The sequence below is a fragment of the Gobius niger genome (assembly GCF_951799975.1).
Source record: "Gobius niger genome assembly, chromosome: 3".
Taxonomy (NCBI): Eukaryota; Metazoa; Chordata; class Actinopteri; order Gobiiformes; family Gobiidae; genus Gobius; species Gobius niger.
The window spans coordinates 40472468-40500040 of NC_136854.1; the positions used below are offsets into that span (position 1 = coordinate 40472468).

Below are 27573 nucleotides of genomic sequence, written 5' to 3' on the forward strand. Positions count from 1 at the left end.
TTCTCTTCTCTCGCCCTACTTGACATATTGTGCTGAAATTTGGGGTAATAATTATAAAACTACTTTACAACCAATATTCATCCTTCAAAAAAGAGCAATGAGAACAATTTACAACGCCGGTTACCGAGACCAATCCACTGTTTATTAAAGCCAAGATTCTAAAAACTTCAAGACATGATAACTTTTAAAACTGCTCAATTAATGTACAAAGCTAAGAATAAGCAACTACCTCTAAAAATTCAGCAGTTTATTTCTGAAAGAGAAGGAAAATATATTTTAAGGGGCTTGGATCACTTTAAAATTGCCCATGCCCGGACAGCCAGGAAAAGTTTGTGTGTGTCCGTTTGTGGTCCTAAAATATGGAATAAATCACACGTAGACCTTAAGCGATGTCCAAATATCAGACAGTTTAAATATCAATACAAAGAATGGATATTCTCTAAGTATCAGAAGAAAATCTCTGACTTTTCATGTTCAGCTGTTGCAAACCTGATGTTGATTGGTAATATTCACACTGTATATGACAACTTGTTTTAGATCAGAGTGCTCAAATTACTGTTTTAAGGAAGCCTAAAAAGTAAATAGGAAAAGAGACTGACAGTACTTAAAAGGGGTGGGACTAAATACGTGTTTACTTCCCCCCACTCCTTTTCGGACAGCCTAATCTCAAAGGTGCAAAAGGTAAAACAAAATTGTTTGTACTAAGATGTAAATGTATTGAGTTGCACGTCTGAAACTGAGCTCACAACTGCCACAATCATGGCAGGTTGTATTTTGAGTTCGTATGAGTTTGTGTTTTTATGTTTTGTTTATGGTCCGAATAAAGATTATTCATTCATTCATTCATTCATTCAATGTTGTGGATCCGTATGGGACGCATCGCAACGTCTCAGTCTCTATTGGCCAAGAGGCTGTTTTACCCACAGCGATATAAGCCGCCAGTAACAGGAGCCTTTAGGCCAAGGATTAAGTTTAGTTCTAAAACAAACTAAAACATGTTGCAATAAGGTCTTGACTTTGCCACTTCCATCTTTTGGACAGAAGGTGGCAGTGTTGTTTAGTCTACGCCGCTCTTTTGTATTCAGTCTTTTTACCAAACTGACCTGAGTGAATCCAATCATATTACAGGGTCAAGATGGTCCTATAGTGTAAATGAATCTGCATTTGAAACACTTCCACGCGTGATACTATTTTTGTTGCATTTTTGTTGCATTTTTACGGAATTTTTGTCACAAAATATTACAAAAATGTAACAAAAAATGACAAAAATTGGAAAAAAATGACGAAAAAATGAAAAAAATGTGACAAAAAATTGACGAAAAAATGAAAAAAATATAACAAAAAATGACAAAAAATTGATACAAAAAATTGACAAAAAAATGAAAAAAATGTGACAAAAAAATTGACGAAAAAATGAAAAAAAGTCACACAAAAATGACCAAAATGTAACAAAAAAATTACTAAAATTTGATAAAAAAAATTGACAAAAAATGACAAAAAAGTTACAAAAATGAGTTGAACGCCCAACAAAAAAATGATGGAAAAAAAAATCTGATGACGTGAGGAAAAAGATCCTCTCGGTTCAGGAGGCGGGAGTTAAGAGGTTAAACATGAGGAGTGGGTACGTCTCCAGCTCGTCTCCATGGAGATGTTGGTTGAATTTGAGGTTAGTTGCTCATTTGTAATATGATTGAATCCAATCATATTACAGGGTCAAGATTGTCCTATAGTGTAAATGAATCTGCATTTGAAACACTTCCACACGTGATACTGAGAGACTGTAGGCGACATAAGTATATTCTGTATTATAGGTTATTTATGACGCGGAAACATCATCAAACGGGCCTGTTTTTCACCTCATTCAGAGGTTTTTTGTCAAGATTTTTCGAGAAGCACAAGAACTGACTTGAACCGTGAGATAATCTGCAATCATGGGTTTGAAAGAGAAACATGATGTCCAACGAATGACACATTTTTGTTGAATTTTTGTCACATTTTTCTTGAATTTTTGTCACTTTTTGGTTGAATTTTTGTCACTTTTTGGTTGAATTTTTGTCACATTTTTATTGAATTTTTGTCACATTTTTGTTGCATTTTTGTTGCATTTTTGTCACATTTTTGTTGCATTTTTGTTGCATTTTTGTTGCATTTTTACGGAATTTTTGTCACTTACAAAATATAACAAAAATGTAACAAAAAATGACAAAAATTTGATAAAAAATTGACAAAAAAATGTGACAAAAAATTGACGAAAAAATGAAAAAAATGTCACAAAAAAATGACCAAAATGTAACAAAAAAAATACTAAAATTTGATTAAAAAAATTGACGAATAAATGACAAAAATGTGACAAAATATGACCAAAAAATGACAAAAATGTAACAAAAAATGACAAAAATTTGATAAAAAATTGACAAAAAAATGAAAAAAATGTGACAAAAAATTGACGAAAAAATGAAAAAAATGTCACAAAAAAAATACTAAAATTTGATTTAAAAAATTGACGAATAAATGACAAAAATGTGACAAAAAATGACAAAAAAATGAAAAAAATATAACAAAAAATGACAAAAAATTGATTAAAAAAATTGACGAAAAAATGAAAAAAAGTCACAAAAAAATGACCAAAATGAAACAAAAAAATTACTAAAATTTGATAAAAAATTGACAAAAAATGACAAAAAAGTTACAAAAATTAGTTGAAGGCCCAACAAAAAAATGATGGAAAAAAAATCTGATGACGTGAGGAAAAAGATCTTCTCGGTTCAGGAGGCGGGAGTTAAGAGGTTAAACATGAGGAGTGGGTACGTCTCCAGCTCGTCTCCATGGAGATGTTGGTTGAATTTGAGATTTAAACAGGTTAGTTGCTCATTTGTAATATGAGTGAATCCAATCATATTACAGGGTCAAGATTGTCCTATAGTGTAAATGAATCTGCATTTGAAACACTTCCACACGTGATACTGAGAGACTGTAGGCGACATAAGTATATTCTGTATTATAGGTTATTTATGACGCGGAAACATCATCAAACGGGCCTGTTTTTCACCTCATTCAGAGGTTTTTTGTCAAGATTTTTCGAGAAGCACAAGAACTGACTTGAACCGTGAGATAATCTGCAATCATGGGTTTGAAAGAGAAACATGATGTCCAACGAATGACACATTTTTGTTGAATTTTTGTCACATTTTTCTTGAATTTTTGTCACTTTTTGGTTGAATTTTTGTCACTTTTTGGTTGAATTTTTGTCACATTTTTATTGAATTTTTGTCACATTTTTGTTGCATTTTTGTTGCATTTTTGTCACATTTTTGTTGCATTTTTGTTGCATTTTTGTTGCATTTTTACGGAATTTTTGTCACTTACAAAATATAACAAAAATGTAACAAAAAATGACAAAAATTTGATAAAAAATTGACAAAAAAATGTGACAAAAAATTGACGAAAAAATGAAAAAAATGTCACAAAAAAATGACCAAAATGTAACAAAAAAAATACTAAAATTTGATTAAAAAAATTGACGAATAAATGACAAAAATGTGACAAAATATGACCAAAAAATGACAAAAATGTAACAAAAAATGACAAAAATTTGATAAAAAATTGACAAAAAAATGAAAAAAATGTGACAAAAAATTGACGAAAAAATGAAAAAAATGTCACAAAAAAAATACTAAAATTTGATTTAAAAAATTGACGAATAAATGACAAAAATGTGACAAAAAATGACAAAAAAATGAAAAAAATATAACAAAAAATGACAAAAAATTGATTAAAAAAATTGACGAAAAAATGAAAAAAAGTCACAAAAAAATGACCAAAATGAAACAAAAAAATTACTAAAATTTGATAAAAAATTGACAAAAAATGACAAAAAAGTTACAAAAATGAGTTGAACGCCCAACAAAAAAATGATGGAAAAAAAATCTGATGACGTGAGGAAAAAGATCTTCTCGGTTCAGGAGGCGGGAGTTAAGAGGTTAAACATGAGGAGTGGGTACGTCTCCAGCTCGTCTCCATGGAGATGTTGGTTGAATTTGAGATTTAAACAGGTTAGTTGCTCATTTGTAATATGAGTGAATCCAATCATATTACAGGGTCAAGATTGTCCTATAGTGTAAATGAATCTGCATTTGAAACACTTCCACACGTGATACTGACAGACTGTAGGCGACATAAGTATATTCTGTATTACAGGTTATTTATGACGCGGACACGTCATCAGACGGGCCTGTTTTTCGCCTCGTTCAGAGGGTTTTTTGTCAAGATTTTTCGAGAAGCACAAGAACTGACTTGAACCGTGAGATAATCTGCAATCATGGGTTTGAAAGAGAAACATGATGTCCAACAAATGACACCCATACCCTCGTGGTTGCCTAGGAACAGTGTTGTTAGGAAGACATCCAGTGTTGGGAAAGTCACTTTAAAAAATGTAATATGTTTGTGTGATATATTTCAAAAAGTTACACCACTTTGAGATGCTTTTGGCACAATATAAACTGAAAATTGTAATAAAGCCACCGAGCAAAAAAAGAATAAGATTTCCTTTTCCTGCCACGGTAACAAATTTGAAGTTCGATATATCGAGGCAGGAAAGTATCGCGATAAACGATATTATTGACTCTAACGATAGTAGATACTGTCTCTCTCAGGCAAAGTAAACCTTTGTTCTAAAAGTGCATAATCACATCCTAAAATATCACACAAGCTGCGATGAACATGAAATATAATGTAAGTCAATTTGCTTGAGTTAAAAATCAAAGTGTTACAAAGAAAAAAAAGGGGTGAAATGCTAATAAATGAACAGACGATAAATATCAAGCCCAAAAATATATCGTTTATCTGTTATTTATTGAACGATAAGTCGATATAGTGATTATCGTGACAGACTTATCCTTCGCTTTCTCCATTCACTTTTGACACAGTGGTGGAAGAAGTACTCAATATTCTTACTTAAGTTAAAGTACAGATACAGGACCAGAAATTAAAGTATGCATTGTATAAATGTACTTTATGAGTAAAAAGTAAAAGTATTTAAGAGGAAGGAAGGAAGAGGAAATGTGCAAACAGTTAAACAGTAGAAAAAAGAGGTATCTTATGTACAATAAGTAAAAGCAAAAAACAAGGGGGAGGAATTATAAGGAAATAAGAATAAATAAAAATGAAAAAAAAACGATTACACCAGACTATAAAGAGTAGAATATGGAGGTGCAAAGTTTACAGTCCTAGTGCAGGTTGTCAATAAGTCACGCTGATACAGAGATTATTGCATGTAGTTTTTCTGCAAAGAGGTTATTGCACATGTTACTTCACAGTCTTGTTGTTCAGTCTGACAGCAGTGGGGATGAAGGACCTGCTCCTTCTCGCACTGAGGGTGTCTCAGTCTTCCACTGAAAGAGCTGCTCAGCTCCTCTACAGTCCCGTGCAGTGGGTGGGAGGTGTTGTCCATGATGGAGGTGAGCTTGGCTAACACCCTCCTGTCCCTCACCTCCTCCACAGAGTCCAGGGGGCAGCCCAGGACAGAGCTGGCCCTCCTGACCAGCTTGTTCAGTCTGGTCTTGTCCCGCTCTGTGCTCTGTGCCAAGTCTAAAGGAGTAAACCACTAACTCAGGTCTAAACCAGACCTAAACCAGATCTAAAGAAGGTCTAAAGGACTAAACCAAGTCTAAACTGGGACTATACCAGTTCATCGTAGAGGTCACTTTGAAAATGTAGTGAGAAAGTACAGACACAGGCTCTAAAATGTAATGAAGTAAAAGTAAAAAGTATTCATAATACAATGTACTTAAAGGCACACTGTGTAACATTTTGAACTGTTGCGGCAAAACAAAACATGCTCCTAATGAGCAGCTCAACACAGAACATGCTGTTACTGCAGTGTGTAATAAAAGAGTGGATTTGGATGAGAAACTAACCTGTTTAAATCTCAAATTCAACCAACATCTCCATGGAGACGAGCTGGAGACGTACCCACTCATGTTTAACCTCTTAACCCCCGCCTCCTGAACCGAGAGGATCTTTTTCGACCTTTTTTGTAATTTTTTTGTCACATTTTTGTCATTTTTTTGGTCATTTTTTGTAAAAGATTTTTCATTTTTTTGGTCAAATTTTTATCATATTTTTGTATTTTTTTTGTTACATTTTTTTCATTTTTTCGTAAATTTTGTAGTCACATTTTTGTCATTTTTTCGTCAATTTTTTATCAAATTTTTGTGTTACATTTTTGTCATTTTTTGGTCAATTTTTGATCACGTTTTTTTCATTTTTTCATCAATTTTTTTTATCAATTTTTTATCAATTTTTTGTCATTTTTTTGTCACATTTTTGTCATTTTTTGTTAAAAAAAAATCATTTTTTTGGTCAAATTTTTATCACTTTTTTGTAATTTTTTGTGTGACATTTTTTTCATTTTTTCGTCAATTGTTTTGTCACATTTTTTTCATGTTTTCGTCAATTTTTTTTATCAATTTTTTGTCATTTTTTGTTACATTTTTGTCATTTTTTTGGTAAATTTTTTATCAATTTTTTGTCATTTTTTTGTCACATTTTTTTCATTTTTTCGTCAATTTTTGTATCCATTTTTTATCAATTTTTTGTCATTTTTTTGTCACATTTTTTTCATTTTTTCGTCAATTTTTTGTCAATTTCTTGTGACATTTTTGCCACTTTTTCATAAATTTTTCATCACTTTTTTGTCAATGTTTTCTCACTTTTTTGTCACATTTCCATCATTGTTTTCGTCTCAGTTTTGTTGCTATTTTCAAAGCTTTTTTTTTCCAGAAGCTTTTGGACTGGGGTAAAGCCAAACTGGAGAAAATGTGCTCAGGGTTCAGGTGGGAGGTAAGGGGTTAAGAGGAGCTGAACATGTTTGTTTGCACATTTATGAGGTATTTTTTTCAATGTTACATCTGTCACATAATGAAGGCTTGTAATATCAGTGTTTTCATTTGGGTAAAATTCTAACGGTGTGGCTTTAACCCCTTAACTCCCACCTGAACCGAGCACATTTTCTCCAGTTCGGCTTTACCCCAGTCCAAAAGCTTCTGGGGAAAAAGCTGTGAAAATAGCAACAAAACTGAGACGAAAACAACGATGGAAATGTGACAAAAAAAAAGCGACGAAAAATTGATGAAAAAGTGGCAAAAATGTCACAAGAATTTGACAAAAAAATGACAAAAATGTGACAAAAATGTGACAAAATGTGACAAAAAAATGACAATAACAAAAATGTGACAAAAATTTGCTAAACATTTGACAAAAATATGACAAAAATATGACAAAAAATGACAAAAATGTGACAAAATGCTGCAAAAAAATGACAAAAAATTGATAAAAATTTGACAAATAAATAACAAAAAATTGACAAAAAATGACAAAAATGTGATAAAAAAATTGACAAAAAAATGACAAAAATGTAACAAAAAATGACCAAAATTTGATAAAGAAATTGACAAAAAAATGAAAAAAAAATTGAACAAAAATGGCAAAAATGTGATACAAATTTGACAAAAAAATATATATTTTTTTTTTTACAAAAAATGACAAAAATGTGACAAAAAAATGACAATGACAAAAATGTGACAAAATGCAACAAAAAAATGACAAAAATTTGATTAAAATTTGACAAAAAAATAACAAAAAAATGACAAAAAAATGACAAAATAACGACAAAAATGTGATAAAAAAATTGACGAAAAAATGGCAAAAATTTCACAAAAATTTGACAAAAAAATGACAAAAAAGTTACAAAAATGAGTTGAACACCCAACAAAAAAATGATGGGGAAAAAAATCTGATGACGTGAGGAAAAAGATCCTCTCGGTTCAGGCGGGAGTTAAGAGGTTAAGTAAAGTGTTGAAAAAAATTTTCAAAAAAATGACAAAAAAATGACAAAAAAATTACAAAAAATTGATAAAAAATTGACCAAAAAACAACAAAAAAATACCAAAAAAATGACAAAAATGTGATAAAAATTTGACCAAAAAATATTTTTTTCTTTTACAAAAACTGACGAAAAAATTTTCAAAAAAATGACAAAAAAATTACAAAAAATTGATAAAAATTTGACAAAAAAATAACAAAATAACGACAAAAATGTGATTAAAAAATTGACGAAAAAATGACAAAAATGTGACAAAAAAATGGCAAAAATGTGACAAAAGGCTACAAAAAAGTGACAAAAATGTGATAAAAATTTGACCAAAAAATAAAAAAAAATTAACAAAAAATTAACAAAAAAAAGACAAAAATGTGACAAAAAATGACCCAAAAAATGACAAAAAAGTAACAAAAAAGTTACAAAAATGAGTTGAACACCCACAAAAAAAGGATGGAAAAAAAAAATCTGTACTACTACCCACAATTTGTACTTTGTTACTTTCCACCACTGGTTACTCCACGCAACTGCAGAGCTTATTCACCAGTGTGATTTGTTTTATTTGGGCGGAGTTTGACATTTATCCGCTCGTACGTCAACACAAACCACTGAAACGCACTTGTAACTTCACTGACTTAATAACATAACCCTGAAAACATCTAAATGAAAGAAACAGCAAAGAAACAGCCTCTCACACACGACCATCATTACTTCACCCGTGTGACTCTGATGACCGCGGCTTCCTGGGCTTTCACGTGACCGCGCGCTCACCAGTGCGTCTCCAGCGCGAAGCAGCAGAAGGAAACGCCGCTCGTCCAGGTTCTTGCGTGACCAACAGAGCCTGTGAGGTGGACGTTTGTGCTCATAAAAAAAACAAAGCAGAAGAAGAAGAGGAGGAAGAAATGTTTTCCATAGGAGAGAAAGTGGAGTCTCTTTTGACCAATCCTTTCTCGACGCCCGTGGGACAGAGGATCGGTGAGTTTGTTTTTACGCCTCAGAAAAAAAGTTTGCAGAAGTTCCGAGTTCACGCTTCACGGGAACTACAAAGGTTGTATCTGCGCTATTATTTCCGGTCTGTGCGTTTGATTTGATGATTATTCATTGCGTGAATTGGCCCGTTCGTGTTTCCGCGGAGTTCGTGCTCACTTTTGAAGAGAAGTCTGCGCGAGGACGGCGAGCGTCAGATGTTCTGATCTCACGCTTGATTAACCATTCGACTTTTATTGTCAAAAATGGTGAGAGGCACGTGACAGAAATAGCCGAGGTGCTGCTTGTGTGTGGCTTATTCTATACGTCATCAATCACAAAAGTAAAAAAAATCACGTCAATGTTCATTTTTACGCACAAGACGTCTCTATTGTGCCATTTTGCTGAACGCTTAAAACTTCAACCCCGGGCGTATTATGGGATGTCCGCCCTGAGTGATGTAATTAGGTGCTGGTAAGTTCAGTGACAAATCGCCACACGCCCAGTCCAAGCCTCCCTCTGCTCGTCCGCTCGCAATTCACACACAAACGCCAAAGAATGGAGGTTCAGGTCGACTTTCGAGGCCTCGCAGCAGCAGCAGCAGCAGCAGCACAGGAGCAGCTGACAGTCACATGAAGGGGGGGGGACACAGGGGAGATGGAGAGGAGGGAGTGCTGATTGGGAAAGAGAGCTGAGGAGAGTGTGGGGGATGCTGGGGCAAAGTAAAGGAGATTTAGAGACTTATGGGAAGCCTGTGAGGGAGGAGGAGGAGGGCCAAAGGGAAAAGCTTTGATTACTTCACACTTTGGGACGAATTATGTTTGAACAGTAAGTCTGAGTGTTGTTATTGAGAGTTAAAGCAGTACTAAGTAACGTGTTTACCTTAATAAATCCTTTCCGTAGTCCCTGTGGGGGTAATACAAGTGTTTATGGGATGATTGGAGGGTCTTTCATCTCCCCCTGGTGTCTCTGACCAGAAAACCATGTTTGCGACTTGACTGCCACCGGTGCGGAGAAAGCAATACACACTAATGAAATCACGAAGAAGAAGCTAACAGGCTAACGGGCGAAGCTAACTGCTGGCTAACGTCACTTTAAACAGTATTTACAGCCAAGTTTGAGTGAAAAAAAATATTTCCATTGTGTAATTGGATGTACAATATCCATTTCTCCCTTTGTCTTTTCTGTCAGTGTAGTATTTACTCTCCAAGACAATTAATAAGTTAAAAAATCGTAACTTGCTACTACACCTGCAGTTGCGCTTATGGCCCCTAGGGGGCATCCACACAGTAAAGTGAAGATTACTGCGCAGTAAAGTGAAGATTACTACGCGGATTTCGAACTACTCCTGGTATTATTACGCCTTACAATATAGTCCCCCCTTTTATCCGCTTAGAAAATCCACATTGTTTAATTTTGTGTAATTATACTTTGTAGTGGAACACTTCACGTAACCATATTTAAATAGGGAAAACGTGGAAGAGCTTGGTAGCTTCTATCTTGACCTGTTTTGGAGCTATAGAGGAGAGAGGGAGAGGCTAAATGCTAACGGCATCAGCGCAGTGTTTACGTGACTGAAGGCACGGGTGAAGATCAGACAGGTCCTATCAGAGGTTAACTCAAACTCAAACCCACTTATTCCACAGGGCAATAAGCTCTAAAGACCATTTAATTCAGAATATTATCATAGCGCAATCAACACAACCATGATTAATGTGATTTATTTCAGAAAGTGCGACCACTGGTTCGACGCGGTCGGACGACTGGGGTCTGATCATGGAGATTTGTGACATCATCAATGAGACTGAGGACGGGTAAGTCAGAGCTTTCACTTGTATTTAAACCTGAAGTTCACATGACCTGTTTCATTTCTGGGTTTGTTTTTGCTACATCACTTCCTTTGTGGCTTGTGCTAAACTGACCTACTTCCTTTGTTGTTGTGCCATATACAGCTGTGCTCATTATAAGTGTTATGTGTTTCAAACTTCAACCATAAAGGCACACACGCTCATAGAAGTGCAACCTGATAGCCATTTATTGCCATTTATTGCCACAACTTCTCTGTGGAGTTATTGCTGTTTGTTTGTACTGATAGTTTGTACTGAAAGTTGGCAGGTATTAGGATTTCTTTTCCCATTTGGATTGTCTGAAGTGAAATTATATTCAGAATGATAAGGCACGTGTGATTAAAGCCTGTGAACTGGCGCGGGCCTCAGGGTGTGTTGCCTCTTTATGTTTAAAGTGAGGATTAAACAATGAGGAGCTGTGCATTAAACGGTTATAATGCACGACGCGGAGTCAAGAACACCGCGACGTGCAGTGGAGTTACTCCTGCATTATAACCGTCTAATGCGGCTCCGAGTTGTTTAATCCGCTTATACCAGGGTCCCACAAACGTAACATTTATAATAAATGTTTTTTTCATTGACTAAACTCACTAAATCTGCCAGACTACGGGACTATTTTGTGTGGGTTATTAGCCGGTCACTGAAGGCTGGTCTCAGAGCGAGTCATTCTCCGCAGCTATTACGAGGATCTCAGTCAGGCTCAACGACACAACATCAGCACAGAATCACAACACAACAGGACTAACCCGGAAACACTTTTCCGTGGAAGTAAACACCGATATGCGGCACTCGTGGGCAGGAGTTATTTCACTTCTACTCTGTTTAACCTGAAGCTAAAGCTAGCTAGCTCAACCAGCTCAACTTTTTATGGAAACAGCTGCGGTGGAGTCGCTCACACCTGGGCCCCACGAACTGAAACTTTTATGTTTGACTTTACTAATCCAGTAGGTAAAGCTAAGGTAAGAACATATCTCAGTATGTAAAAACGGTGGCCTATTCCTTTAAGATTTGGGCCAGAGCAATATATCGTTGTGTCGTCCACGAAGAGAATGAAATTAAGAACATCTGATACTTTACAAACATCATTTATATATAACAGAAATAGCTTGGGAACCCCACAATTAATTCTCTGTAAGCGGGACACAACTCCACTTAAGTTAACGTATTGGAAACGATCCGTTAAGTAATTTTCTAACCACGAAAGTGCGACCGGTGTTGCCACAGATGACTTAAAAAAGACTATATGGTTTTAAAAGTAATTAAGTTAGATTACAAGTTACTTCATTAGTTACATTTAGCAGCTGCAGATATCACCAACACACAAACGACAAATACTTTTACCAACACTCACTTTATTAGAAGTGCATTTTTACAGTAGCTGCTGACACAGACTCAGAAAAGTGTCACATTTCCATCTCTCTCCTCAACCATCGTTCGTGTCCTCGGTGTGAAAACGTGACCGAGGCACAAAAAGAAAGAAATGTAATTTTTTACTAAGGAAAATAACAAAGTAATAACTCAGTGATTTGGAAAAGTAACATTAAAGGGACTATATGGAGTTTAAAAATGTCCAAAAGCCGTCATGCACGAGCTTAATATAGAGACTGCAGTTACGTATAAGACCCGAGGTGGCAGTAGTGAGTGAATTTATGGCACATTTGTTTTTTCCACAGACCCAAAGACGCAGTTAAAGCCATAAAGAAGAGAATCGTCGGGAGCAAGCATTTTGGAGAGATCATGTTGGCTCTTACCGTAAGTTTATTCTCCTTTCTTTTTAAGACATACGTACATTTGATTCTGTAAAATCGAGAGTCACTGACATTCATTTTCCGCTCTCCTTCTTCAGGTTCTTGAGGCCTGTGTCAAAAACTGTGGCCACCGTTTCCACATCCTGGTCACTTCTCAAGACTTTGTGGAGGGAGTTTTGGTCCGGTGCATTTTACCAAAATATAACCCTCCAACTGCGCTGCAGGACAGAATACTGAGTCTCATTCAGGTAAGAGTGGGAAACATCGCTTTGTAAACAATCAGGTATAAACCTCCCAACAGCAGCGGTCAAGAACATGTGAGTTCAGATCCTGACTCGTGTCCTTGGGCAAAGCATTTCTCTCATCTATACGTACAGGATAGAATCACAGAGCGTCGATCTAAACCAGGAGTCTGTAACCTGCGGCTCTTCAGAACTCTTGTAATGGCTTCCTTTGCCAAGAAAAACAAAACATGAAAATTAGTATTGTGATTATATTACAGGTCACAAACATTCCTACTATTATGTTTATTTTTTAAAGGGATATTTCTGGATTTTTGACACAGGGCCTCATTTCCTTGTGTTGCTGATTTCTGGAGATATTTATTTTGTAATTCATGCAGTTCTTATATTTGAAGAGTTTCGTGGCGCTAGGCTAGTGTTAGGCTAGCGCATTTCTATGGTATCAGCTAGCCTGCAAGTCTGACCCGCTCCACAGAGCACCTGAGGCAAATCACTTATAACACCTGACTAACCATATAAATGTCTGTGTCCATAGAGTAATGTTTGGAATATACCTGACCTTGCATCACATGAATGACCGCATTTTGAGGGACTATTTTCTTGCAGATCACTCCGCCGCCGCGTAGCTTATACAACCACGAAGCAGATGCTGCTCAAATATAAGTTATTTTAAATGCAAAATGGTTAAAATGACTCTATGGACACAGACATTTATCTGGTTAGTCTGGTGTTATAAGTGATTTGCCTCAGGTGCTCTGTGGAGCGGGTCAGACTGTTTTTAATGCAGGCTAGCTGATACCATAGAAATGCACTAGCCTTGCATTAGCCTAGCGCCACGAAACTATCCAATCAGAAGAACTGCATACATTACAAGGAAATTACTAGGAAAAGAGGTCCTATGTCAAAAATCCTGAAATATCCCTTTAAGAGCTGCTAATCTGCAGTAAGGCAAGGCAACTTTATTTACAGTGATATGCCTGAGTATGGGCCCCCCTTTAACTTTTCGACACACTAAGTGACCCACAATTATGAAGTGAAATGAAATCTATGCATGATTTGGATTTTTTTGTATAAATAAAACACTGAAAAGTGTGATGTGCAAAAGTACAGGCCCCCCTTTTCTTCTTCAGAAGTTCCCTGATGATTTCTGAATGATCACATGTTGACCCAATGACTAAACAGAGTTTGCTGTTTGCCAGAAGCCTCCATGTGGTCTCCATGTGGCTTCTGGCAAACAGAAAACGGGGCTTCTTGTGATTTTCTTTTAAAAATGCCACTGTCATAAAGGCCAGATTTGTGCAGTGTACGACTAATAGTTGTTCTGTGGACAGTTTCCCCCACCTGAGCTGTAGCTCTCTGCAGTTCATCCAGGGTCATCAGAGGCTTCTTGGTAACAGCTGCGTTCAGTGGACTCTATTTAGTCATTGGGTCATGTGATCATTCAGAAATCATCAGGCAACGTCTGAAAGCAGCTGGTTGCACTAAAAGGAAAGGGGGCTGGTACTTTTGCACATCACACTTTTCAGTTTTTTATCAATAACAAAAAAATCTAAATCATGTTTAACTTTCATTTCACTTCATGATAGTGTGTCTTTCAAATAAAATTTCAATTAAATGTATATGTTTATGGTCCATAGTATGGCAGAGTGTGGAAAAGTTAAAGGGGGCCCAAACTTTACCACTGTATACTTCACATTCCACACACAGGGAAACCCATTGCGTAAATGTTTTATTTATTAAAGAGGGATAGATTTGATCAGTTTTACACAGATATACTGTAGGAAGGACAACATTAGGCCTGCATAGTTCACTGTTTAATTTAGCTGTTTCAGGTCAGGCCGACACATGCCATGCAGACTGTATGTGTTCTGTGGTTAAACTTTTGAAAGTGAAGTCAAGTGCTTTATTTGTCATTATGCAGTTGTAAATTACGCTCATGTGTTGGGTTAGTCCTGAGCTTATGAGTTTATAAACCGTGTTATAATTTGCGGCTCCAAACTAACACTTTAGAATCTGCTTGAAGGAAACTCAGACCTGATTCTGATCTGTGAAAATCTATCACTCAGATGCCAGAGACAGAAGAAGAAAAAAACCTCGTCCTCTTGAGGTTAGGTTATTGCAGTTCGATATGGGTAAACCTTACAGCCCTATAGCACGAGAGTGAGTGGTTAGTGTTGGCAGAGTGGCCGCCCCGGGGCAGTTGTGGCTACACACCTGCAGCCACTGAATGTGGGCAGTGAATGAGTAATGCTTCACAATCATAAAGCCACTGTTAAAGCACTGTGTGAAACATGAAGAAAAATAATTAGGCCATCACTGCTTTTGCCTCATATTGTCTGTGTTGTTTTTATTCTCTTAAAGCACCTTTAGAATGTTGTTAAGGCGCTATATAAATAATTATTGATTGATTATTGAGAGTTTGAACATCACACACCTTTTGGAGAATGACAGAAAATGTCCACATACAGATTTTGTTCTGCCTTTGTAGGGGCGGGAACCTCTGGGTGCCTCACGATTTGATACGATACTCGATGCATGGCTCACAATAACGATTATCTCTCGATATGCCGATACTGCGATAATCGATATATTGCACAGAAATACCTACATCATCACGATGAAAAAAAAATCATGCTACTTTTAACCCTTTTTTTTTTTTAACAGACTACATAATTATTCATCATTTACATTTCTTTTCATGTGCTTTGTACCACTTTTCTCTGTGTCTATAAATGATCCCGTCCCATCTCTCAGTGACTTCATTTAAATCAGGGGTCCCCGCGGCCGCCTAAAGTAAAACACTTAATTTTCTTGAATCTGATTCTTAAAATTACAGTTATTTCTGTTCTTGTGACTCAATACAAGTTTTTAAAAAAGTTATTTTGATATAATATGGGGTCAATATCCTATAAGTGAACAGCGTATGTTTTAGTCTTTAGGATTTGTTTTTAACTGGTAGCTCTCAAACAACTTACTGCTCTTAAAGTAGCCCTCAGCTCAAAAAAGCTTGGTGACCCCTGATTTAAATAAACAAGAATCCACATTCCTATTTAAAATGGAATAAATCAAACTCCAAACTGTTAATCTCATATATAAATATAAAAACTAGTAAATTATTTGCGTGACATTGTTTGGTCCAAGTGCTTAAAACTGTAGTGCTGCCCCCTGCTGTCCTGACTGAATTCCTGATTATTGTTGGCCTCTATTGACTGAAAACAGTGAAGGACCACAGCCTCATTAATATGCATGAAGTCACTCATTAATATGCCTGACATAATCAAAAATATCGATATCGTAATAAAAAGGTATCGTATCGTCCCGCAAAACATCGCGATATCTCGGAGAAACGATATATTGTCACACTCCTATGCCTGTTAGTTCATTGTATTGTCTGGGTAATTTCAGCAAGTGATTGTGTCATAAGTACGTTTTTACCCACAGTCTTGGGCGGATGCGTTCCGTAGCGCCCCCTCCCTGTCTGGGGTGGTGCATGTCTATGATGACCTGAGAAGGCGGGGTCTGGAGTTCCCCATGACGGACCTGGATGCTCTCTCGCCCATCCACACTCCGACCAGGGTGAGTCCTGTTTTATAACATCCATCCATTTTAGCCCAGAGCAGTCATTTAAGCTCTTTTCTCCTGTTAGTTTTATTCATCTCAAAGTATTTTTCCTCATCTGTCAAAGCCCGTACAGTATGAGGAGGGTATCAGGGTTTAAGTAGTGTCACATTTGTAAACAATCACTGTGGACTATATCGATCTCCTGTGTATAATATCCTTTTACCCTCAGAGTATTCCAGAAAATGGCACCCATGAAGTGACTCCAGCTGTAACTCACCCAACAGAGACAAACCCACGACCTCAGCAAACCCCCCCACGGTCAGAGCCCCTCAGTCAGAGCACCGTGTCGCCTCCAGCCCAACTCAACGACGGACCAGTTTCTCTCTCTCCAGAGCAGGTATGGACACGGTATTATTTCCTTTTTAATAATAATAATAATGCATTGGTTTTATGTAGCTCTTTCCTGGACACTTTACACTGTATTATTCATTCACTCGGTGGTGATAAGATGCTATTTTAGGTTAATCTGTGCCATCGGCCTCTCCGACCACCAACCACTCACCCACACGCTACATCCACCCAGGCTTCCTGTTTCCAAAAATAAGACCAGACTTGATCCTATAATCGAACATTATGGCCAAAGTAAAGCTATTTAAAAACATGTATAATAAAGAAAATTAGTTTGAGAGCATGTAGCTGTCTTTTTACGTATAAATAAGACTATAAGTGATTCACCATCTGACTAATATGTAAAACCACAAGATCAGGGTTAGGGTTAGGGTTACTGACACAGAAACATGAAGAACTACTGACACAGAAACATGAAGTTATTCCCTCTTGCGCTACTTCAGGGAAGAAAACATAAAATCAAGACATTGTAAATTTAAGCTGTTTTTGTTTTAATATTTGAATGGATTTCACAAATGATATGCTGTTATACACTCCAAAATACCCACATTTTTTTCTTTTTATTTCATCCTGAAATCATCTGGGGCCCCCCACCCAAGGCCTCACGACCCCCACTTTGGGAACCACTGGTATAGAGTACAAATATCAAAGTATGGTAGTGTCTTTGGTCATATCATTGAATGTGATGATGACAAAATCTGAAATGGGGCAATATATACAATGGTGGTGTTGGGGCTGTGCAATTAATCGAAATTCGATTACAATTTCGATTATTACACTAAACGATTACAAAATTAGATTAAAGCGATTTTTAATTTTTTTAAAGTTTTTTTTGCAAAGCAGACTTGCATTATTTCATGGCGCTGGGATTATTTTCTCTTCGCATTTCACCTGCCATGGCTCATGCTTTTGCCTGACATAAAAACAAACGGCGCTGTGTGATGATGTCATCAGGCCGCGCTGCTCAGTTTGCTTGCGCAGGTGCGAGGGCTGGCCAGCAGGGGGCAGGTGTGAAACAGAGACCTCTCCTTAATCGAGGCAAACTTGAAATCATTTGTACTTTTATGACTGTTCAGAAAACAGAAAATATTCAGCATAGTTTTTTTTTACTAATAAATATATGAATAAAATAAAGACTTTTTTTCAAAGTCAACAAATAATCATTTGAATAATCGTGATTTCAATTATGACTAAAATAATCGTGATTATTCTTTTTTCAATAATCGAGCAGCCCTAGGTGGTGTAGAGGTCAGCGCTCGTGCTTCACAGAAGGTCCCGGGTTCGATTCCCACATGGACGGGGGCTTTCTGTGTGGAGTTTGCATGTTCTCCGCGTGTCTGCGTAGGTTAGTGGTAAAAACATGTGCAACAGGTTAATCCTCCAGGCAGGTGTTTCTGACCAAAAGCCTGGCTCCACATCATGGAGATGGGTCCCTCTACAGAGATGAACTTAACTTAAATTAGCCCAAGGTGTGGCGAGTTTATGCGCATGTTTCTGCACTGTCCCGACCAAATAAACCAATGAAATAAATAAATATGGGTTTTAGCCACCTGGACAAGTGAGCAAATTCAAGAGACAAAGCCACTTATAAAGAACAATTTCCACATAAAGCAAGCCTCAGGACTAAAAGGCTTCTAAACAGAGAGAGAAAGACTAACCACACTCTCAATATCAATAGGCCTTTCATTTGTGCTGATTACATGGAAACCACTCATTAGCTTTGGTTTGATGCCTTCAGATATTTCAGTGTTGTGTCATTTGAACCAAACCAGGAGCAGAAGCTTCGGAGTGAGCTGGCGTTGGTGAAGGGGAACCTCACTGTCATGACTGAAATGTTGAACGAAATGGTCCCCGGAGAGAGCAAGGCAGACGACACAGAACTGCTGCAGGTGAGTCACTATTACCAAGTGATCGAAGAAAGTAAAAGAAAAGTTCCAGATCTATGTATGAAAGTGTTTCCCTGTGTGAGCAGCAGCTGTACTCAGTGTGTCAGAAGATGCAGAGTCGTGTGGTGGAGCTCATCCCTCAGCTCACGGACGAACGGTTCGTGGAGGAGCTCCTGGTTGTCAATGACGACCTCAACAATGTGTTTATACGCTACGAAAGGTGCGCCGCTATGTCGCATGTCAAATGTAAACCTTACAAGCTGTCAAAAATAAAAAATCTCTCTTTTTTTTTTAGATTCGACAGGCTTAACAAAGCTCAGGCCAGCAGCACACAACAGGTAAAACCTATTCACTTTTGATAGAAATAAATCAGCACAAACGAATGTTGACTATGACATGCTTTAAAGTTTTGGTCTAGTTTTAAACTCCCCCACCTTAAAGCAGAACTAAGTAACTTGTTTACCTTAATAAATCCTTTTCGTAGTCCCTCTGGGGGTAATACAAGTGTTAAAGGGATGATTGGGGGGTCTTTCATCTCCCCCTGGTGTCTCTGGCCAGAAAACCACAATTGCAACTTGACTGCCACTAGACCGGAGTCACCAATACACACTAGTGGAATCACGAAGAAGAAGCTAACAGGCTAACGGACAAAGCTAACTGTGGGCTTGCGCCACTTAAACAGTATTTACAGCCAAGTTTCAGTGAAAAAGAATATTTCCATTGTGTTATTGGATGTACATTATCCCTCTGTCTCTTTGTCTTTTCTGTCAGCGTAGTATTTACTCTCACGGACAATTAATACGTTAAAAAAACGCAACTTGCTACAACACCTGCAGTTGCGCTTATGGCCTCTAGGGGCAAGAGTTACTTAGTACTGCTTTAAACGAGCATTTATAATCACATTTTCGCAACATTGCTTTTCAGTTGTGTTCGTCATGTTTTTGTTGCTTTTCCAGCTCTTTTTCTGTCACATTTTTGTTGCATATTCATCACTTTTTAGGGTGTTTTGTCATAATTTCGACGCTACTTTTGTGTTTAGTTTTTGTTACGTTTTGTTTTTGGCGGACTTTTGTCGTTTTTTTGTTGCTTTTTTATCCCTTTTTTGTCACGTATTCCTCACTTTTACGGCTAATTTAACGTTTTATTTGTTGTTGTTTCATTGCTTTTTTTGTTGCTTTTTTGTCACGTTTTTGTTGCGTTTGTGTTGAATTTTTGTCGCTTTTTTGTTATGTTTTTTGTCGCATATAAATAGCTTTTTCACGTATTTTTGTCACTTTTTTGTTGCTTTCTTGTCATGCTTTTGTGGCCTTTTCGTTTACAGCCTATAGGCCAGTGTGATGCCTCATTTGAAAGCTAAGACCTTGTAGTTTCTGTGTAAGACCTGCAGGTAACTAAATATCACACACATTAAGTCAACTAGATTTATGATGCATTTAGTGACTTTTTTTTTAAGGCAGCATTATTTTATTACACGCTGAGGTCAAAAAGGTAATTGTGCAAAAGGCTGTGGCGTATTTAAGCACAACAAATAGCTCTTGTCATGTACCTGGTTTTACTTTCATTACAAAAGACATAATGACAGTCCTCTCGTGTTTTCAGAGCTCTGTCAGCAGCTCCAGCCTTATCGACTTAGGACCTGAGCTTTCAAATCCCAGTCAACCTGCAGTTATCACAACAACAAGTCAACCAGCCGTCACCACAGCGGCCGCTCAGAGGCCGACGGCGAGCCAGAGTGAGTCCCTTCAGTCTATGATCAACACATACGCGAGCAGGTGATGGAGGATGAGGATGTTACAATGTGTTTATGTATTAAGTAAGTAGAGATGCACCAATCCAGCTTTTTTGCTTCCTGTGGGGTTTTGAGTATCTGCTGATATCTGATATTAACCGATGCCAAGAGACTCTAAAAAGTGGCTGCTGTGAATGAAAAAAGTGAATGTCCCCCTTTACTCCATGTGAGATCAATGAAGTCTTATCATTTCTTGCAATCAAGGTGTTACAGATCAATGATGAGTTATATATATTGATAAAGTAATGGTTTATCTAAACCAGGGGTGTCCAAAGTGCGGCCCGGGGGCCAAATGCGGCCCTCAGACCAATTTCTGGTGGCCCTCTGCCTTCTTGCTGAATCGGTACACATTTGAAATGTAACAATTCTACACGATTCTAACCTAAGAACTAGCATTTTATTGTGTGACAGAGCTGGCATGAAGTAGTAGTCGAAGGTTTCGTAGCACTAACCACCAATCTATGGCCCTTCACCCCGTGTACGCTTCGATTAAAGGCCCCCCATGAAAAAAGTTTGGACACCCCTGATCTAAACATTACACAAGGTTCACTTCTACTAATTATACTTGGGAATATGATAGCCTATTAGGTCATATTAACTCACAGCACTCATCAGATCATTAACTTGTGCATTACAAATATAATACCAGTTATTACTAACTACAATATAAACTTGGCTACTCCAGAAGTGGCTATTTTATTTAGGTGATCCAGTGATAGTTTCTGTCCTAGCTTTGATTAGTTCAGTTCTGCTAATGCTAACAGCATTAGCAGGCTGCCGCTAGCTTAGACTGTTGCTAGCAGCAGCGTTTTGTGCAGTTATCAAAAATACGTTGCCCAAGGTTAAAACAAACACTGACTGAATAGCGTTCGCTAATGGGACGTCATATCGCTGAGCATTATGGGATTAGCAGCAATTGTAAACTAATGGAGATTTTAAAAGTTACAACACTGGAGTTATTGTTCACACGTAAGCATTTGGACACCACAGTGAGTCAGATGTATTTACCAGCAGTAACTCAGCAGCTAATGGAGTTATTCCACAGCTTTTTTCTCCACTTTTTATACCGTTTTCGCTAGTGTTAGTCGATGGAAATGTATGCTAACAGCTGCAAAGATGGCGGATCTCCATGGTAACTGTGGAATTTCCCGAACTATATTCTCCAGGCTTCAAAATGAGGAACAGCATGTTCATATTCACTGAGATTTAGTTGGTGAAAGTTGTGGTTTTTTAAAGCAGTGAGAGCCAAAAAAGGTATCGCTTCAGTATTGGATATTTGTAACCGATGCCTGATATAGTATTTTTTTCTAGTATCGGCTCCGATATCCGATACCAGTGCCGGATCGGTGCATCCTTACACATAATAAATATCCCTAGTTGTAATTGTCAGGTTGTATCATAGTAAACATTTATTATTATACCATTGTCTAAAGTCGTGAATCCTACGGTACAATGAGCCCCAGTATATTACAGTATCACATCCACTTTAAAGGCCTTACACTATTTTCCTTGTAAAATTAGTAAAGTAAGGCAGGCCTACATATGTGACTCTGATGTTGAGTATTGCGGTGAAGTGTAACGTGTTGTTTCTCGTTGCAGAAGTGGAAGAGGAGGAGTTTGACATGTTTGCTCAGACCAGAGGCAGCTCCCTGGCCGAGCAGAGGAAGAGGTGAATGACACTGAATGGGATTTATTGACTCTCATAGTGTAAATATACACATAGACATACAGTATTATGCAGAAACTCAGACACCCCTTAAGCCATTTTACGCATGAGTCGGGACAGGTTCAGAGAGTTTCCAGGCCTTAAAAAAAAGAAAACTTATTTAATTTTGATAGTAAGTACAATACGTTTTGTATCCCTGGCCGTTTGAATGTTTCACTCCAGTTTCCACTATAAACAAGTATAATAGGCCAGACTGAGTGAGAGTGTCTGTGGAAAAGTTAGTCCATGGCTACAGTACAGGGTGGCGTAAAGTTATTGATCTCACAATGGAGAGATTCAGTTGTTAAAGAGGGGGTATTATGCTTTTTTCAATCACATAGCATCAGTCTATATCACACTACAATGATGATGAAACCTTCTGTTGGTCTGTAAATGCAGTAAATTAGAATAACTGCCTTGTATAAAATTGCCCTCTCAAAATGTCTTTAGTGAATGTCTTGAAATAGGCCTCTGTCTCTTTAAGAACCTCTGAGCCTTTCCGACACGCCCCCTCCACACGCTGTCTGTGGCATCAGTGGGGAGGGGGTTCTGCTGAGGAGCAGTGGTTGGTTATTCGGCTGGTGACGAAAGCTCGGAGGCGTCTCCAGGAGGTGGGGGCGTTCCTAGGAGGACTCAGGCAAACCTATCCCTAAAATGGCCGCCATCAGAGTTTTTACAGATGACTCAAAAATACGTGAATGTGCCAAGGCAACACTTCAGGCATGTTTTTAATGAGGGAATGACATAATAATATGATGTAAAGCTTGAAAAAGTCGATTTTGCATAATACCCCCCCTTAAACATGCACTGTCCAGACCAACAAATATATGAACAAATATTATTTTAAAATTCGATCAATTCCGATTACTTCATTATATAAGGTGTAATGTGATCGAAATTAATCACACTTTACTTTAGCGGCACAGACACTTAAAGAGACTAGATGCAAGTTGGCCATTTTATGCTCACTACTGCCACCTCAGGTCTTACGCGTAACTGCAGCTTCTATATTAAGCTCGTGCAGGAAGTTGTGGTGAATAATAGGGCTGGGACGATCCACTTTTGTCACGATCCGATACATATCACGATACCCAGGGGCCAATCTGATACGTGTTGCGATACCAGGGCTGTATTAATAGTTTTCTGGTTCACACAGACTCAAATAGAGCAAAAATTACATGAAAATGTAATATTTTTGACTTTGTTTTTATAGCAAGTGTATGTAGTACACTTTGTACATTGTAAATTTCATGAATATCTGTTTGTGTCTCATCCAATCAGAAGCAGAATTAGCACCAAGAGCCTCCAACAAACATTTACTTTACGTTTACTCCATCAACATGTCCTCAAGCAGATTCACTTTAGCTTTATGTAATAAAAAAATGGAAAAAATAAAATGTTCCTACACCATTCATAGCCAAGCAACTAATCGATTCATCGTAAAAATAGTCGATAGATTAATCGATTACAAAATAATCGTTAGTTGCAGCCCTATGCGATACACTAAGTAATTATAACAAGTGATATGTTTACCTTAAAATGTGTAAAAAGTCATGTGTCCAAAGTTTAAAAACGAAACACCATTGGACTTTTACTGAAGTGATACGATTGAAAAGTGCATTAACACAAAATTTAACAAAGTGCTGAGTAACAGTTAGTGAAAAAAAAGACTGTATGATTAAAAATGCCTCCAAACACAAGTATTGAAAGTATTGAAAGTATTGCGATACTTGATAAAGTATCGATACTTGGTATTGCAGCACAAAGTATTGCAATCCAAGTCCGATCCGACATTTTGTCCTGGTCCTAGTGAACAGGTCTGGGCTCATTCTACACATTAGGACATGGCAGAGGGACATGTAGAGGGAGGAAAATACATATTTTTAACATTTTTAAACTGATGTTGTGTGTTCAGTGTGAAGTATGAAGATCCAGGGGCGGTGGAGGGATTAGCAGGAGCTCTGGACACACGGTTACAGGTCACAGGAGGGGTAAGTCTACTGGAACATACTGTATATCAGCTTATTCATGGGTACTTTTGACAATAGTCCTGAAACCCATGAATTACCTTTACTTTCCAATAGAAAAATCCTAATCAGTCACTCTTACCGTTAATTGTTCTTCTTAGATGCCAGTAGCAAAGAACTCTGTACAAAATGACATTGATCGATGGTTGTCTTGTGATATGGTAGGTTCCTGTAGTATCTTTTAAGCTCTTACCCCCCACTTTAACCAAGCATGTTTTCTCCAGTTCGGCAATACTCAAATTGAAAAGGTTCTTGACTGGAGCTTATAGTCATAGACATCACGCATAGCTCCGGTGTCCATTTTGAATAGAATTATGCAGCACTACAACATGTAACAATATCTCTACTCAGGATGAAAATGAAAGACAAATGATTAACAGTGGCATTTTTATGAACTCGTAATCACTGCTAAAGAAGATAACAGTTAAAATATGGCCCCATAGACACATGTTTATGTGTGAACCAGCAAATGTCTCTGTCTGACGAGCTACAGCAGGATTTACTTAAGATCTGCTTCACTCTGAAGACTAAATTAACACAACAAAGAGGAAAACTAAAACATTTCTCTGTGATTTTTTACAGTTTGTCATGTCAGGAGAGTCTCAGTCTGAGTTAGTGTTTAAGCTGCTCAAGACGTTAGCATGCTACCGGATAGCAACTGTCATCCATCAACTGTCAATGGCTTCAACATGATAAACACATGTGTGGCTCACATCTATGAACACTGAGGAAATACTACAGTAACAGCTCTGACCTCTGTCACATGTTGTATCCAAGGCTAGATGTTGAGAGGCTGGAGAGGCTTTTGCTAACTGGTAGCATGCTAACGTCTTGAGCAGCTTAAACACTGACTCACTGGTTTCTTCACATAAACTTGGGGCCGTGTTTTAACTGTTTTCTTCTTGAGCAATGATTATGAGTACCTAAAAAATATTCAAAATGGCCGCCATAACAACAAAAGACACATGACTGAAAGCATATATAGGCCAGTGTAACAGCTCATTTGAAAGCTAAGACCTACAAAACTGATCTAAACGGATTGTCCTTGCATTGTTGCTATGTTGTTGTCACATTTTATGGTTTTCTTTCAGTACATTTTTGGCCATTTTTCATTGTGCATTTTCATCCTTGTTTTCCTCTCATTTTCATCACGTTTTCGTCTCGTTTTTGTCGTCATTTTTCGTGAAGCTTTAGATTTGGGTAAAGCCAAACTGGAGAAAATGTGTTTGGTTCAGGTGGGGGTTAAGAGGTCAATTAAAACTATTGCGAGTTTTAGTTCATCGTCATAATTTTACGACCTTTGTTCCTACTTTCTAAAGCAGGAGGATCAGTCAGCGGTGAGTGAAGGCGTGTCCAGCGAAGGTGAGTGCTTCCACTGGTTCATAGTTTTAATTCATCGTAATTATTAATATGTACATTTATGCTTTTTCTGTGCTTAGAGTTCGATCACTTTTTGGAGGACAGAGCACGGACGGCGGACCCTCGAAGTCGAGCGTCTGCAAATCCTCAGCCGCGACCGCCGCGATCGTCCACAGAGAAACAAGACAGATCACATGACCAGCTATTCTCTCTCTAAACAAGTCGCTGTTCAATGGCACACAACGCAATCAGCACTGCAGTGGTGGTCAAACATACTCTAACTACGATTTCAAAATATTATTTACATTTAGAATTATGAAACATGTTGATGCTGCCTCCTTTAAAAGCGGTTACAACTAAATCTCTCCTGCCTAGTAGTTGTGGCAGGTGCTGCAGAGCTTTGCACTCTCGCCTCACAGGAAGGAGCCTTTCTGTGTGTCTGCAAAAGAGTGCATTTTAATGGGTTGGCACCCTCTGCTTTAGCTGCATCACAATGTGCTTTAAAGAGACTATACGGAGTTTAAAAATGTTAAAATTATGTCCTAATTTGTAGAATGAGCCCAGACCTGTTCACCACAACTGCCTCTAAAATCTTGCACTGTCAGCTAAAAGCATGTTACTTCGGGTCCAAAGTGCTGTCATGCACGAGCTTAATATAGACTGTAGTTACACGTATGGCCTGAGGTGGCAGTAGTGAGCATAAAATGGCGAACTTGCATCTAGCCCCTTTAATGATGAGGATCTCTACTTGTGCCTCTTTGAAACTCTGGTGCACCAGGGCCAGCCCTCCCCGAGTAAAAAGAATCTTGATGTTCATATTGGTAAAATAAAGAACTTTAGTTTTAGCAATTAGCTATTTTTGGTAAAAATCAGTTTGGTTGACTGTGAAGGCTCTCTGTCATCCAGGAAGTGTCCATCACAATAGAGCTTTTCAAATATTGTTGAATGGACTGTGTTGAGTTGAGGACGTTTTGGTTCTATTTTAAAGGCACTATACCGTCACGGCTGTCCTTTGGAGTTAGCCGTTGTTCCACGATCTACGTGCGGTATCGACTCTACTCCGCACACACTACTGTTTCCACCACACACACACACACACACACACACACACACACACACACACACACACACACACACACACACACACACACACACACACACACACACACACACACACACACCTGCATTTGTTGTGGGAAGCGCCCCTACGGAGGAGCACTCTGTACAGATCGTCATTAAAAGTATTGTAAGCCACGATGAGAACAAATGTGGACAAATGCTGCCTTCTGGTGGGAGTTATGGAATCATTCAGAGGAGCCAAGCCGTAATCAAATAGAAAAGAAACCCCTAAATACAACTATGAAGGTAAGCTACATGCAAATGTTACGCTAACATCAGCTACAGCTGCAAACAGTGGCTAAATGCTAATATCGGCAAAATCCCCTTTTAGAACAGCGGTGTGATTCAAGATTCAAGATTTTTTATTTGTCAAACCATGTGTATGGTTTGAAATTATGTTTCTCTCATCCTTGATTGTGCAGCGTCGGGAGGGGGAAGAGGGGTGGGAGGGAGGGCTGAGAGTACTTCCTGATGGCCCTGTGTACGAAACTGTTCCTCAGTCGACTGGAACTGACCCATAGATTCCGCAGTCTCCTCCCTAACCTTGAAGAGACTGTGTGATTAGTGCGAAGGGTCCCTGATGTAGTGAAATATCAAATCCGTGTGACCTGTGTGTTAATAGTGAGGACTGTCCACTCTCTCGTTGCCAATCAGAGGCCAGAGTCTGTTCACGTCACATCAGACACGGGTCAGCGCTTTGGCCACAGCCAGAGGTCGGTCCCAAAACCTAAACCTGGTCAGACCAGACCGGCTGACACGCGCCTGCATGTGGAAAAGCAGCTTTGTGAAGACAAAAGTAAACCCCCCTTTGTCACATATTGACTTTGTGGGTTGACCATACAAAACATCAACAAATAACACAATGCAAACTTCACACATCAGGCTGAGTTATTCAGAAATAACTACTTTGACAACATTCTTTCAAATTCTACAAGAAAAAAAAAAGTATAGAACTCTTGCTTGTGTGTGTAACCATTTTGACTTCAAGAGCGAGGAGGAAGTAAGTGCTTTATTTGTCATTGTACAATTGCACAATGAAA

The 27573-nt window shown here is 37.9% G+C and overlaps 1 protein-coding gene and 1 long non-coding RNA gene across 2 annotated transcripts in view; both read left to right on the forward strand.

The window, feature by feature from the left end:
* LOC306960935 overlaps positions 1–27573 on the forward strand; it is a 212997-nt gene that overhangs the window by 67670 nt on the left and 117754 nt on the right. The gene's annotated exons all lie outside the window — the stretch shown is intronic.
* On the forward strand, positions 8725–25731 carry LOC306960843 (target of Myb1 membrane trafficking protein). Its single transcript, XM_079553425.1, has 15 exons — positions 8725–8851; positions 10572–10656; positions 12363–12441; positions 12536–12685; positions 16121–16255; positions 16470–16637; positions 18421–18537; positions 18621–18754; positions 18830–18872; positions 20134–20266; positions 21923–21992; positions 23944–24019; positions 24157–24216; positions 25375–25417; positions 25495–25731. Exons 1-15 carry the CDS (start codon positions 8779–8781, stop codon positions 25629–25631), a joined length of 1503 nt encoding a protein of 500 aa, XP_079409551.1. The 5' UTR covers positions 8725–8778; the 3' UTR covers positions 25632–25731.